The sequence below is a fragment of the Lupinus angustifolius genome, chromosome LG16 (assembly GCF_001865875.1).
Source record: "Lupinus angustifolius cultivar Tanjil chromosome LG16, LupAngTanjil_v1.0, whole genome shotgun sequence".
In the NCBI taxonomy this organism is placed as follows: Eukaryota; Viridiplantae; Streptophyta; class Magnoliopsida; order Fabales; family Fabaceae; genus Lupinus; species Lupinus angustifolius.
Window position 1 is genome coordinate 1,013,295 of NC_032024.1, and position 14,974 is coordinate 1,028,268.

General features: G+C 33.2%; 4 protein-coding genes and 2 non-coding genes across 6 annotated transcripts; all 6 read left to right on the forward strand.

The window, feature by feature from the left end:
• Positions 3,411–5,388, forward strand: LOC109330235 (sphingolipid delta(4)-desaturase DES1-like). The gene is made up of 2 exons (XM_019564342.1): positions 3,411–3,621; positions 4,398–5,388. The coding sequence occupies exons 1-2, from the start codon at positions 3,463–3,465 to the stop codon at positions 5,217–5,219; spliced, it is 981 nt and encodes a 326-aa protein (XP_019419887.1). The 5' UTR covers positions 3,411–3,462; the 3' UTR covers positions 5,220–5,388.
• On the forward strand, positions 6,027–6,099 carry TRNAV-UAC. The gene has a single exon. It is a non-coding gene; the product is annotated as a tRNA-Val (tRNA).
• LOC109330298 (stress-related protein-like) lies at positions 7,730–9,147 on the forward strand. The gene is made up of 2 exons (XM_019564445.1): positions 7,730–7,851; positions 8,252–9,147. Exons 1-2 carry the CDS (start codon positions 7,819–7,821, stop codon positions 8,858–8,860), a joined length of 642 nt encoding a protein of 213 aa, XP_019419990.1. The 5' UTR covers positions 7,730–7,818; the 3' UTR covers positions 8,861–9,147.
• Positions 9,588–9,660, forward strand: TRNAV-UAC. Its single transcript has one exon. It is a non-coding gene; the product is annotated as a tRNA-Val (tRNA).
• LOC109329184 (pentatricopeptide repeat-containing protein At1g08070, chloroplastic-like) lies at positions 9,711–11,175 on the forward strand. The gene has a single exon (XM_019562857.1). It carries the CDS (start codon positions 9,757–9,759, stop codon positions 11,173–11,175), a length of 1,419 nt encoding a protein of 472 aa, XP_019418402.1. The 5' UTR covers positions 9,711–9,756.
• On the forward strand, positions 11,154–12,862 carry LOC109330335 (pentatricopeptide repeat-containing protein At1g08070, chloroplastic-like). The gene has a single exon (XM_019564501.1). It carries the CDS (start codon positions 11,204–11,206, stop codon positions 12,740–12,742), a length of 1,539 nt encoding a protein of 512 aa, XP_019420046.1. The 5' UTR covers positions 11,154–11,203; the 3' UTR covers positions 12,743–12,862.

Sequence of the window (14,974 nt, forward strand, 5' to 3'; positions counted from 1 at the left end):
TTTAAATTAAATAATTTTATCTTTACAATTAATAATCAATACTTTATTTGTTATAATTATAATTAAATAATAAAACTTTAATAATTACCATTTTTAAAAAATAAATAATAATTAAATAAGTACGCTTTATTTTAAACATATATTTTCTATGTAATAGTTCATTTTCACCATTTTTTTTTTTAATAAATGAAAAACCTTAAATTAATTGGTTCTTTTTATTACATTTTACCCACTTTAATTTAATAGTTAGAAATTAAATAGCAACAATATATTAAGGATTGATATGATGGTATTAATTAAAATCATATTTGACACCTTTTTATTTAAGAAGCCATAGCAGACATAATGTCGTATTTCACTCGCTTGGAATAGGTGAACAAATGATGATAAATGGTTAATAATCTCTTTAAACTTAATCATAAAAAAACCTTTTATGATTGAAAATTGGATGTGATTATTATTATGATTTATTTCCTTGAAACGTGGTAGCAAACAAATTGATATATTCATTCTCTTTAGGTAAGGATGACAAATTACGTTAAACATTGTTTCTTCTCTTCAAATCTTAAAATAAAACACAAACAACAACATATTTTTCTACTCATAAATATATTGTCTTGATTTCTTATTACTCATCATATGTATGAGCAAGATATGATCTTCTTAAAAATAAAAAAATAAGTTTTTCCTTTATAAGTAAATAAATAATCGAACAAATGTAGAGTTTAAACTAGTTCATACAATTAGTGAGAGTATTGTCAAGTACGAGTGAAAAATATCCTAATGCATTATCTAGTCCGATCCATAATCGACTCATGAATCCAGATATCAAACTTAAGACCAATGCGTTCCAAAAGTGAGCATAAACAAAGTTTTCAACTTTTTACCACAAAAAAGAAGTGATGACTCCATACCATAAGTAATGAGATATGACCAAATTGATCATATAATATAATTCATTTTACAACACTTTAACTACTTAACCAACTCAAATAGATAAAATTGTACTCGTGCAGGATAAAAACTTGTTTAAATAGCCAAATATCATAGTTGAAGTGTTTTGCAGACAAAATTCAATCATGCTCAACACAAGGATCATATTGAGGGAATTAGACAACATATGATATCCATGCTCAACGTCTGAGCCACTCTCAGCATAGTTAGACTCTCGCTCAGTGCAACTTTTGCGCTGAGCGTATGAAACAAGGAATTAAAACATTTCTTCTATATAATTTTTTCGTTAAGTGCACTTATCTGCGTTAAGCACAAAAGGGAGGTGCAATCAATACCAGAGTTGCGCCTAACCCAAGTTGGTGCGGTGAAAGGTCACATCTAGCTAGATGAAGAGTTGCGCTAAGCGCACACGCGGTGTGCTAAGCATAGGAGTCAGCATGCAGATACTATTTAAAGACTTCAAACTCGAGTCATTAAACGCACTTGATACATTCGAATTGTAATACTATTATTCTAAGTTTTTATAGAGTTTAGCTCATTTAGATCGTGAGAACTAAGTGTAAGCACTATATGAGTTAATTTATGCTCACTTGTGAGCGGTTCTACAACTTCATGAGTTGTGTATTGTCCATATCTTACTTGTATTGTGTGACCATGAGTAACTAAATACTCTCTTGTTGGGATTGAATGTAATACAAGCTTGACGTATATTCCAATTTATCAATATTAAATTAATGGAGTTTTGATTATTTTAAGTTCTTGCGTGTACTTAATGTTTGATTTATGTTTGATCATCTTATTGAATGGTTCTTAAATAGAATGTTTAGTCTCATACTTATATAATTTTGAATTTGCATAACTCTAACAATTGATACATTTCTAGACATAGACTTATATTGACTTGTCATCTCATGCAAGTTAATTTGTTGGTATCTAGATATAGAACTAATTCTATAATTTTATAACTTGTAAACTTGTTGTAATAGACTAGTAGGCATGAAGATATGTTTAATGGTTCATATAACTTAATCTTATTAAGCTAGACTACTAGACATAAAGATAATTTAATAAGGTATTGATGTAGTCCAAAATATTGCCGAATAATGAAACTTAAAGTATTTACATTGGATAATGAAACTTTTATTATAATTTATCTGCACTCACTATTTTACAATTTATTATATTTATCTATAGATTAAGAATATATATTATTTTCCACTACATTCTCAAACCATCATTTATTTATTTATATATGAGTCTCACAATTCGGGTAATGCAAGTTGAGGTTACTTGAATAAGCAAATTATCTATTTTCTATATAAGAAAAAAAAATTTTTTATGACATATGTCACTCCCTCGATCAAATTTTTCCTCCAAAATATATTTATGATATTTCTATGTATCTTCCTATATTGCATCTTCCTTCTTATATAGTGTATATTTTAATACTAATAATTGATTATTTTATTTGTTTTTAAATTATATTTACTAGCGTGTTGACATGCACTGTCATGTCTGTCAACCCACTTTCCTATCGTTTGTAATCTATAGTTTGTATTTTATAAATTCAAATATAATTTTTTGCGCTAAATTTACAGCTGAATTTATTCAATTGGTCTAATATTCAATTTTTTAAATACACTTTTAAAATAAGAAGATAATAAAGATAAAATAAGAAAATAATATTATATGGTTTTTTGGTAGAAATAAAAAGATATTGAGGGCAAAATAAGAAAACACAAATTACACCATGATGGGTGGTTATTTTGTATTTTCCCTTTATTAATAGTATAGATATTAAATGTTATTTGAATCCTTTTTCATATTTCATTTACTTCTCTCTCCAGCTTTGTTTCATCTTCCTCTTCTGTTATCATCTTTTCCATTTTGAAAGTTAGAGACATTAGCTTTATAAAATTATTACACAATATTAATATATGTATATAATAAAATTAATATTTATATGATTTTAAACATATGTCAAAATCAATCAATCTCATGCAAATGTATAAGTAATATATGATAATGTTACAAAAAAATTATCATTTAATATATATGCATAATGTTAAAAATAAGAATGACACACATACAATTAATGTGCTTGTAGTGTATAGTTTGAATGTAACTACAATGACAAATAGCAAATAAAAATGAAAAAAGAAAAGGGTAAAAAAGACAAGAAAAGTAAAGGGGCATTATGAATTCCAAGAATAAGAAAAAGTTGATAAAAATAATAATAGTGAAAGTAAAATGTAGAGATAAGAGTGGAGTGAGGGTATAAAACACAGGCCAGGCTGTAATGACGGGAGACCCTAGAACTCAAAAACATGAGAGGCAAACAAATTGTGACCAATGAGAACCCTCCTATAGTTAGATATTTCCATATTAATTAATTATTTATTTATTTTTGTATATTCTATCTTTAATCTAAACAAACAGAATATAAGTTAGTTGGTTGTATTCAAATACCATCAAAGAGAAAGAGAGAGAGAGAGAGAAAGAGAGAGAATGGGGGTAAGTAGAGAAGATCAAAGAGAAGGTGTTATGGCAGGAGATTTCTTCTGGTCATATACAGATGAACCTCATGCTTCACGACGTCGTCAGATCCTCTCTAAGTACCCTCAAATCAAGAACCTCTTTGGTCCTGACCACTCTGCTTTCTTCAAGGTTTTATTTTATGATTTCAATGCTTTTCTTCTGCATTGTTCATCATTTCATTCAATTTCGTTTCTTGCAAAAAAAAAATTAATTTTTTGGGTCTAGGTATTATTGTTTTCATCTGGGTCAGTCACTGACTTCGGATATCGTAATATTATGGTTTTGGGAGTTTTCGAGTGTGCAACTGCATTGCCACTACAATTGCGGCTGTATTAGCCGCATTTTTTATGGTTAACCGCAACTGCTATCGCGACCGCAGTTGAAATGCTTGGTTCTCATTATCATTGTTAGATCTATTGCAATTTTATTTATTTATTTTCGTTTTTGTGTGTTTTTGTATATTTATTTCTCATTTAATTTCATTCATTGCTATGGTCATGGATTTGTGCTTTTCTTTTATTGTTTTGGTTTGTTGATGTGTAAAAGATTGCACTCACTTGTGCATTGCACTTTTTGAAACTGAGGCACAGGTAAATCTGCAATTTAGTATTTTATACCTACTAGATCTCTTCAGAAAATTGCAGTTGAGTAAATTTTTCTATCGTGATTCACATTTTGGAGGGTACTTTTCAAATCTTGCTTCTGTTAAAGTAGTTCCTTTTCATTCTGGTATACTTGTTTAAGAAAAGTAATGTTAGCACTGGCTTACTTGATCGTATGTATACATTTCGGTTTCATTCTTCGGTGTGATTTTTGCATAATGTTATGAATTGAGGATAGAGATTTGACATGTACTTTTTCCTAGTGTGTGTGTGTGTAATGTGTTTAAAATTTTGTTCCTGCAGATTTCTATAGTTGTTTTGCTTCAGCTTGGTACTGCTATTTTGCTTCGAGATGCTGGCTGGCTGAAGATGCTTCTAGTAGCATATTTTTTTGGCTCATTTCTCAACCACAATCTCTTCTTGGCTATCCATGAGCTTAGTCACAATCTTGCATTCTCAACTCCGGTCTACAACCGTTGCCTAGGGATTTTTGCTAACCTCCCTATAGGTGTACCGATGTCTGTAACTTTCCAGAAGTATCATTTAGAACATCACCGGTTCCAAGGCGTGGATGGCATTGATATGGATATCCCTAGTCTCACGGAAGCACATATTGTGACTAATGTTGTGGCAAAAGCCATATGGGTCCTCTTACAACTCTTCTTTTATGCTCTAAGACCTTTGTTCCTTAAACCAAAGCCTCCTGGTTGGTGGGAATTCACCAACTTGTTTATTCAGATTGCTCTTGATGCTGCAATGGTTTACTTTTGGGGTTGGAAAGCACTTGCCTATCTGATACTTTCCACATTCGTTGGCGGCGGTATGCATCCGATGGCTGGTCACTTCATCTCCGAGCATTATATCTTCACTCCAGGGCAGGAGACATATTCTTACTACGGACCTTTCAATCTTCTGACTTGGCATGTGGGTTACCATAATGAACACCATGATTTTCCTAGAATTCCTGGGAATAAGCTTCACAAGGTTAAGGAGATTGCTCCAGAGTATTATAATGATTTAGCATCCTATAAATCTTGGAGCCAGGTCATTTACATGTATATTATGGATAGAACAGTTGGACCCTTCAGCAGAATGAAGAGAAAGCCTACTAAGAAAGCTGAATAGAGATACCCCCTTCCATTCACATCATCATTTGATTTTTTTAATCCTTTGTGATGTCTCCATTTTATGGATTTTCTTTATGAACCTGACTTTTGACAATTTTATATGTAACAGAAGAATGTATTGTAATTTTTGTTTTTACTTAAATAGCAAGACATTTGTTCATTAGCTAGTAGTTGCGAAACGTATACTGTTTTTCATTTGTCTCATTCACTCTGGTATAAATACCTTACCGGCCTGTCTCATTAAACCAGTTAAATTGGAAAATAGCAATCGATCAAACTGGAAAATATCGTTCTAACCGTGTTGTTCGGTATCTATCAAAACTGGTTCTGATATGAATTTTTTTCATATTTTTGAAACTTTCATGGATTTGGTTTCACCTACACATATATGCTAAGAAAAACTTACAAGGTACATTTTTTATGCCATTGTTGTTAACAAATGTTGTCCATGGATTTAGCTAAGTTTTACACTGGAAGCTGATTGCCACCAGTCCATTACAGACATGACAAAATCCTTCAAAGTCATTAAATTTTCTTGTTGGATTCTCAGGTAAAGTTCAGAGAGGTGCATTATTGGCAACTGAACCAAATTATTAGATGAACAAGAGAAATACAATTAGTATGTCCAAAATCATTAGATTTTTAGGTGTTGCCCATTTCTCTCAGCCAAACTCTAAGTAACCTAAGACCAATAAAGGATCATTCCATTATAGAATCAAAGACTTTCAACATCAATTTTAAGCTAGCTCCATAAACTTTGAAATTTTCCTATGAGGGGTTACTTAGTTACAATCATCTTCAACAAGTTGCTGTGGTGTAGTGGTTATCACGTTAGTCTTACACACTAAAGGTCCCCAGTTCGATCCTGGGCAGCAACAGTAGTTTTTTTCCTTCTGAGTTGAGACCTAAGGAATGTGTTTATTTATGTATTCCAAATGAAAGAATTATAATGGAAAGGTAGAAAGAAAGAATAGTTCAACAGAACAAATTATTGAAGAGACAACAACAATTGTAAGTGAATATATATAATAATAATACTACTATTACTAATGGAAATTATTGAAGAGAGAAGAACTGTGTTTTTATTTATTTATTTTGTATTAAAGTTGGTTTAGCCCAATTGTTATTTGTAAGTTTCAAGAGAGCATATTAATAATTATTTCTTACTTTTTTATTGATTGATATTAAAATCAACTTGGAACGACTAAGAACTAGATATCTAGCAGTTCACATCCGTAAGAAGCATTTCGACTTGAACGAGTTAAGTATAACATAATGACTCAACTAATTGAATCTGTTGAACTCGACAATTTCATTCGTTTTTTAAATAGCGTCAAAATAAAGTTGTTTTGAGAGGAAAAAATATGATATTTTCAACTTATATTTGATAGTATTGTAGTTATGTTTATTATTTAATAATTTATGTTGTAATAAAATCTTAATTTTTATTTAAGTTTTAAATTTAATTGTGTTTTTTGTTGCAACTAAAACATACAAAATTTATGTTTTTGTTGATAATGTTTTTAGCTTATCTGTAACATTTTATTGTAATAAAACATTTCTCTTTAGTTGTTTAATTTTTTGTATTATCAAATGTATTCTCTCACTCTTTTGAGAAAAGAACTTTTTCTTTCGGGGTGCATAATTGTCTCTCTAAGGAGTCGAACACTAGACATTTTGGAGTTAGCTGTTTAATTGAGTATTTGTATAATGATAATGTTTTTAAATTTAAAATTTAAAGATATTAAATAATATTAGCTAGTATTATGAATTTTTTAATGTAAACCGATTCAATGAGTCCGACCAGTAACTAGTTAATCCAACCGATGACCTATTAACTTGATATCCTAATAAAGTTGAACAGAAAACTGAAAGTTTGAGTTTAATAATATCATTTTTTTTTATCTTTATTTTACATGATTTTGTAATTATCCATTTAAAAAGGAGAAAATTCAAAACAATTGATATTCAATTCCTCTATAAATGAATTTAATAAAATAGATCCATAATAGAAAGAAATATAAAGATCTCAACAATAGGGAAGTAACAATATAGTATACCTATTTTAAGGCAACCCTCAAGTAAACCATTATCCTAACAAAACCACATTCTTAATTCTTAGAATTTGAAATGTTTAGTTTTGTGGTGAAAACTCAGTTTTCGTTTAACCATTGAAACCAGAGGTGTTTAGAAACTTAGGGTGGAAGAAAGAAAATGGTTACACATCCCACAATTTGTATCATTCCATATGTTATTGACTTATGATTAATCAAAAAAATATATTTAAATTAAAATCTAATTATATAACGGTACCATACATTTTAGACATTTCAGAAACTTAGGTTGGAAGAAAGAAACTAGTCAACATGAAGGACCAGACATATTTGTTTACCAAAACAAGGCACTGATACACACGCAAATAGCGATACCGTCATTACCACCAATACACGTTTCGTAACCGTTTTCTTAGGGTAACCCATCATTTCCCACCTCACCCTCTATAAATACCTTCATATTCCACACTTTTCAATTCACCAAGCAATTCCCAATTCCCAATTCACAACAAAACCTAAAACCTCACCTCCTTCATTTCGATCATGGCCTCCGAAGTACCCGCTACTCAACAATTCGTATGTTCCTTTTTCATTTTTACTTTTATTCTTTATGTTACTATTGTTGTAATTGTTGAATTTAATGATTTAAATGAAGGTGTTATGGTTTTAGATATTGTCTAATTTGATTTGATTGAATCAATTGAATTGATTTTAATGAATATGATTCAATTTGAAAGCATGATAATAAGAAAGAGCAGCAACAATTCAATTTAATTTGATTGAGTCAATTGAATTGGATTCAATTTGAAAGGTTGAGAACAATGATGAACAAAAACAGCTACTCATGTATTTTAGGATATCTATTTTTCTAATTGAATTGAATGATTTGATTGAATTGAACGAAGGTTTTGTGGTTTCAATTTTCATTTACCTTTTTAAATTGACTTAATTGAATGAATTGGATTTGATTTGAAAGGTTGAGCAGAATGAAGAACAACAACAACAGCAACAACTCAAGTATCTGGAATTTGTGCAATTTGCCACGATCCAAGCTCTGATGCACGCTGCCATTGTCTACACCTATGCCAAGGAACGCTCTGGTCCACTCAAATCTGGCGTGGAGTCAGTTGAGGAAGCTGTGAAAACAGTTGTGGCTCCTGTCTACGACAAATTCCACCTTGTCCCTGTAGAGCTTCTCAAATACGCGGATCGCAAGGTTGATGAGTCGGTTTCTGAGATCGATCGCCATGTCCCAACTAATGTCAAGAAGGCCTCTTTCCAGGCTCGTTATGTTGTCTCTGAAGTCCGTCGCACTGGTGTGGTAGATACTGCTTCTGGTCTGGCAAAGACCGTTTATGATAAGTGTGAGCCAAAGGCAGAGCAGGCTGCGGTGTCGGCTTGGAGAATGCTGAAACATCTGCCCTTGTTCCCTAAGGTGGCTGATGTCGTGTTGCCCAAGGCAGCTTATTGCACCGAGAAGTATAACGAGACAGTTGCTTTGTCCGCAGAGAAAGGTTACAGGGTTTCTGCTTATCTTCCATTGGTCCCTACTGAGAAGATTGTCAATGTGTTTGCTAGTGCATGATTTGATTTGTGATATCAAATTCTCTGTTTCAGTTTCGTTGGTTTATTTCTTTGGGAGTTTGGTGTTGTTTGGGGAGTTTGGTGTTGTTTAGGGACTTTGGTTTCGAGTCATAAAAGCATAAAGGTGATTATTTGTTACTAGTACATGGAGTATAGCCATGTACTATGAATGTTTTGTTGTGTAAATGGAATTTTTGGTCAAGTTTACTATATGTAATATTAAGACTTTATAAGTCATGTCTTGTGTTTTATTGATAATTGAATATATGATTATGGCTTGACTTAGCATGGCCTTGTGTGTATTGGAGAGATGCAAGGTGCTTCCTCCTCTTGTGCTTGTGTTGTTTACTCAAAAATCACAATTACATGGATAATTTATGATTCTGTACCATTGTAAAAGGTAATCAATTTAAAATGCGGTAATAAGTTAAACATATTTCTTAATTAATATACAAAAAATAAAGACCATAAAGAATACAATTTGCAAATACCCAAATATAACTACCTACATCCGTAACTTTCACTTTTTGATCAAATATTTGGTGGGGTAATTTATCATCTTGTAAGCACGTTGGTTGCTTTAATTTTTGGTTTTTACAAGGAAAAGAAATTTATTGAAAGAGTAATAATCCCAAAGTAACATAGTTTTTAGCTTAAGCTCAACTCGGTTGAATAATTTAAACAGAATTTGATATTGACATGTTAGTTCATTAAAGGTACCACATGAAGTTGCTGTGGTGTAGTGGTTATCACGTCAGTCTTACACACTGCAGGTCCCCAGTTCGATCCTGGGCAGCAACATTTCATTTTTGCGTGTTAACATCATAACCACTCCATTGATAATGAAATATATATTGTTTTGTGTTTAGTTTTCTGAATTTAGTATCAACAGCATCCATGATTTTGAATACAATACGAGCTCAATTCATCAGAAACCCTAACCCCCAATTCTTAAACCCATTGATACCCTTTCTATCAAACTCACCCATTCCTCAAGCTGCGTTCTTTCTCTACAATCTCATGCTCTCTCACCCTTCTTATCACAATCACTACACTTTCACCCACGCTCTCAAAGCATGCTCTTTCCTCCACGCGCCATCCAAAGCCCTTGAAATCCATGCCCATCTCATCAAATCTGGCCACTACTCTGATCTCTTTATTCATAACTCTCTCATTCACTTATACGTTCTTCACGACGACGTCGTTTCTGCTTCTCGTGTTTTTCAATCCATTTCTTCACCTGATGTTGTTTCATGGACTTCAATCATTTCTGGGTTTTCTAAATGTGGCTTTCAATTTGAAGCAATTCAGAGATTTTCGTTGATGGATGTAGAGCCCAATGTGGTTACTCTTGTTAGTGTGTTATCTGCTTGTTCTGGTATTAAAGCTTTGAAATTTGGAAAGGCCATTCATGGGTATGGGTTGAAGAGAATGATTATTTATGGGAATGTTATTTTTGATAATGCACTTTTGGATTTGTATGCGAAGTGTGGGTCTTTGGTGAATGCACAGAAACTGTTTGTGAAAATGCCTAAAAGGGATGTCATTTCTTGGACTACTTTGGTTATGGCTTATGCCCAAGGAGGCCATTGTGAAGAGGCTGTTGCCGTGTTTAAAAGAATGGTGCTCGAAGGGGAAGAAGTTAAGCCTAACGAGGCGACTGTTGTAACTGTGCTGTCAGCATGTGCGTCTATGGGTTCGTTGAGTTTGGGACAATGGGTGCACTCTTATATTGACAAAAAATGTGACCTCATGATTGATGGCAATATCGGGAATGCCTTGCTTAACATGTATGTTAAGTGCGGAAATATGCGAATGGGGATTAAGATTTTTAACATGCTTATGCATAAGGATGTTATCTCTTGGGGTACTGTTATTTGTGGCCTGGCTATGAACGGCCATGGTAAGCAAGCAGTGCAGCTCTTTTCACACATGTTGATTCATGGGGCTCCACCGGATGATGTGACCTTTATCGGCCTATTGTCTGCGTGCAGCCATGAAGGACTAGTAAATGAAGGGATTATGTTTTTCAAAGCTATGAGAGATACTTATGGCATTGTGCCGCAAATGAGACATTACAGTTGCATGGTAGACATGTATGGACGAGCTGGTCTGTTTGAGGAAGCAAAGGCTTTCCTAAGAAGCATGCCTATTGAAGCTGAGGGCCCTATTTGGGGAGCTCTTCTTCAAGCTTGCAAAAATCATGGTAATGAAAAGATGTCCGAATGGATTCGGGGACACCTCAATAACACATTTTTGCGTGTTAACATCATAACCACTCCATTGATAATGAAATATATATTGTTTTGTGTTTAGTTTTCTGAATTTAGTATCAACAGCATCCATGATTTTGAATACAATACGAGCTCAATTCATCAGAAACCCTAACCCCCAATTCTTAAACCCATTGATACCCTTTCTATCAAACTCACCCATTCCTCAAGCTGCGTTCTTTCTCTACAATCTCATGCTCTCTCACCCTTCTTATCACAATCACTACACTTTCACCCACGCTCTCAAAGCATGCTCTTTCCTCCACGCGCCATCCAAAGCCCTTGAAATCCATGCCCATCTCATCAAATCTGGCCACTACTCTGATCTCTTTATTCATAACTCTCTCATTCACTTATACGTTCTTCACGACGACGTCGTTTCTGCTTCTCGTGTTTTTCAATCCATTTCTTCACCTGATGTTGTTTCATGGACTTCAATCATTTCTGGGTTTTCTAAATGTGGCTTTCAATTTGAAGCAATTCAGAGATTTTCGTTGATGGATGTAGAGCCCAATGTGGTTACTCTTGTTAGTGTGTTATCTGCTTGTTCTGGTATTAAAGCTTTGAAATTTGGAAAGGCCATTCATGGGTATGGGTTGAAGAGAATGATTATTTATGGGAATGTTATTTTTGATAATGCACTTTTGGATTTGTATGCGAAGTGTGGGTCTTTGGTGAATGCACAGAAACTGTTTGTGAAAATGCCTAAAAGGGATGTCATTTCTTGGACTACTTTGGTTATGGCTTATGCCCAAGGAGGCCATTGTGAAGAGGCTGTTGCCGTGTTTAAAAGAATGGTGCTCGAAGGGGAAGAAGTTAAGCCTAACGAGGCGACTGTTGTAACTGTGCTGTCAGCATGTGCGTCTATGGGTTCGTTGAGTTTGGGACAATGGGTGCACTCTTATATTGACAAAAAATGTGACCTCATGATTGATGGCAATATCGGGAATGCCTTGCTTAACATGTATGTTAAGTGCGGAAATATGCGAATGGGGATTAAGATTTTTAACATGCTTATGCATAAGGATGTTATCTCTTGGGGTACTGTTATTTGTGGCCTGGCTATGAACGGCCATGGTAAGCAAGCAGTGCAGCTCTTTTCACACATGTTGATTCATGGGGCTCCACCGGATGATGTGACCTTTATCGGCCTATTGTCTGCGTGCAGCCATGAAGGACTAGTAAATGAAGGGATTATGTTTTTCAAAGCTATGAGAGATACTTATGGCATTGTGCCGCAAATGAGACATTACAGTTGCATGGTAGACATGTATGGACGAGCTGGTCTGTTTGAGGAAGCAAAGGCTTTCCTAAGAAGCATGCCTATTGAAGCTGAGGGCCCTATTTGGGGAGCTCTTCTTCAAGCTTGCAAAAATCATGGTAATGAAAAGATGTCCGAATGGATTCGGGGACACCTCAATAACAAAGATGTTGGCATTGGTACACTTGCTTTGTTATCTAATCTTTATGCAAGTTCTGAACGATGGGATGATGCTAATAAGATTCGGAAGACGATGAGAGGCAATGGATTGAAGAAAACAGCAGGATGTAGCTGGATTGAGCTTGAGATATCTACCAATATATTGGATTCAGATTTATGTGTTGCCTAGTGTGTCTAACTGAGGATCAATTAAATTATGAACTGTATAATAGTACCACACAAAGATGTAACCTCTTAAGGTTGAAATTGACCCTTCTCAACATTTCTCTGATTTATACATAGACTCTATGTGATTTGTTTCATTCTTGTACAAAGCCAAATAGTGAAAGACTTACTAAATTTACAATAAGTATATTCTCTTGTTCTACCATTCATTTGGAAAGAAATAGAATTACTCTTTGTTCATGTTCTTATGTAAATGTTGTTAGAGTGATGCATAGTACCCATTGGTGCTTTGGTTTCTCTTGTATGATTAAATTTGTGGGATGATTTATTATCTATTGTTGAAAATGTAGCTTCAATCCTCAAGGTATTTATTTGAAGGTAAATTAAAATCTAGTAGGATTAAGGTTTAGTCCTAGTTGAATATAAAATCTTGAATAGCTGAAAGCCTTGGCCCATGGGCTGACCCACAATGGTGGGCTTGCATTGGGCCCAAGGAAGAAAAAACTGTAATTGGGCCATGCCCTGTGCTCTACTGATTCTCAAGTTAATTAGTTATTTTCTTTTCCATGTTACTTTTTGAGTTTGGAAGTTTTTATGGGGAATAGTTAAGCACTCAGCGTAAGTGATGTTTAAGATAAAATGCATACATCAATAATCTCTTATGGGTTTTGAGTTAAGGTAGAATCAAACTATATGTGAAGTTGTGAACAACACATTTCAATTTATTTATGCACGAGTAGCACATGCATGCACATGAAATTGATGGAATATTTTTTGTACAAACCTAGAATGCCCCATGCTCAGAAATCCTTGTCACATGCCATATAGATTGAATTAATTGAATACGCAGAACATGGTACTATGATGATAAATAACAGATTTATAAGACATGTTAAGGATAAGGTTGCAAGTGAAGTTGTCTCATTACCCATTATGAAAGATAAGGTTGAATGAACACAACGTGCAATGTACAAAAACACATGTCCCACATTCCCTGTAAAGTTAACAGAGAGGGGCTATTCATTTTTGTTGTAGAAACTAGAAAGAATTGGCGGTGTCATTTCATTTAATTCATTTTTTAGTATACCAATAAGATGTTAGTCTAATAGTATCAGACCCCACTAAATTTTTAATGTTGATAGATCAATTCTTGGAAGCAATGTTTGTTAGATGAGCGGTCACGATTCTGAAATGCATTAGTTTATGTTAGCAGTGATCAATGTTTTTGGGATTAAAATTATTCTTCACAATGTATACTTTCTACAATTTATATTATAATAAATTGCATTAGCTAGTACATGTACCCAGCATTGGTTAATCACGAGAAAGTGAATGAACTTTATTTCTTGGAATCACAGGTGAAAACTACTTAAATATTATATTTTGATATTTTATTTTTTCTATGTTATTACAAATTTTTTGATATTTTAAAAAATTAATATTTATTTATATTTTACTTTTTAACTATACAATGTTATTTATTACTCATATTTTCACCCCTTATTTATTTAATTTTAATTTATTTTCTAATAAGTATTAAGTAAGATCGTTCATTTACATAACCTTAAACATAAAAAATGGATACTGAAGGATTATTTATTTAAAAACTTTATTATAAAATTAAATTAGATCAATGGAAGAAATACTCTTGTTTTCAAAAAAGGTTTTACAATAATACATTGTACTTAGCTAAAACCAAGTCACAATGTACTATAACAAACGAGTATTTCAATAAAATTTGTTGTGTTTTCAATAATCATCATTGTCACATGGGTCGGTAAGAATAAACTAACCCAACCACCAACCAGTACACTTTGTTCAATCATCAAAATGAAGAAATGGAGAAGAAATCAACAAGATTTAAGCATTAAAATGTTGGGAAAATATGAAAAAAAAAACAAAACAATAAGGTGTAAAACAAGACACTTATATGAATGATCAAATAATTTTGTAGATGTGTGTTGGTTCAAGTAATACATGTTTAATTCCCCTTAAGTAAGGTCTTGGGTTCGAATCTTGTGGATGAAAAAGATACCCACTGGGAGAGTTAGTCCTACATACCTGTGAATGTTCCCGACTCGGACAGGATTACCTCAAGTGCGAGGATACACGTGGGAAACCGAACAAAAAAAAATTTGTGGACAAAATGTATTTTCTTAATGTTTCCCCTACACTATAAGAGATTCTTTGATAATGGTGTCATTGGTGTGGGACAAGTTAGAGAAACTTGAGCTGT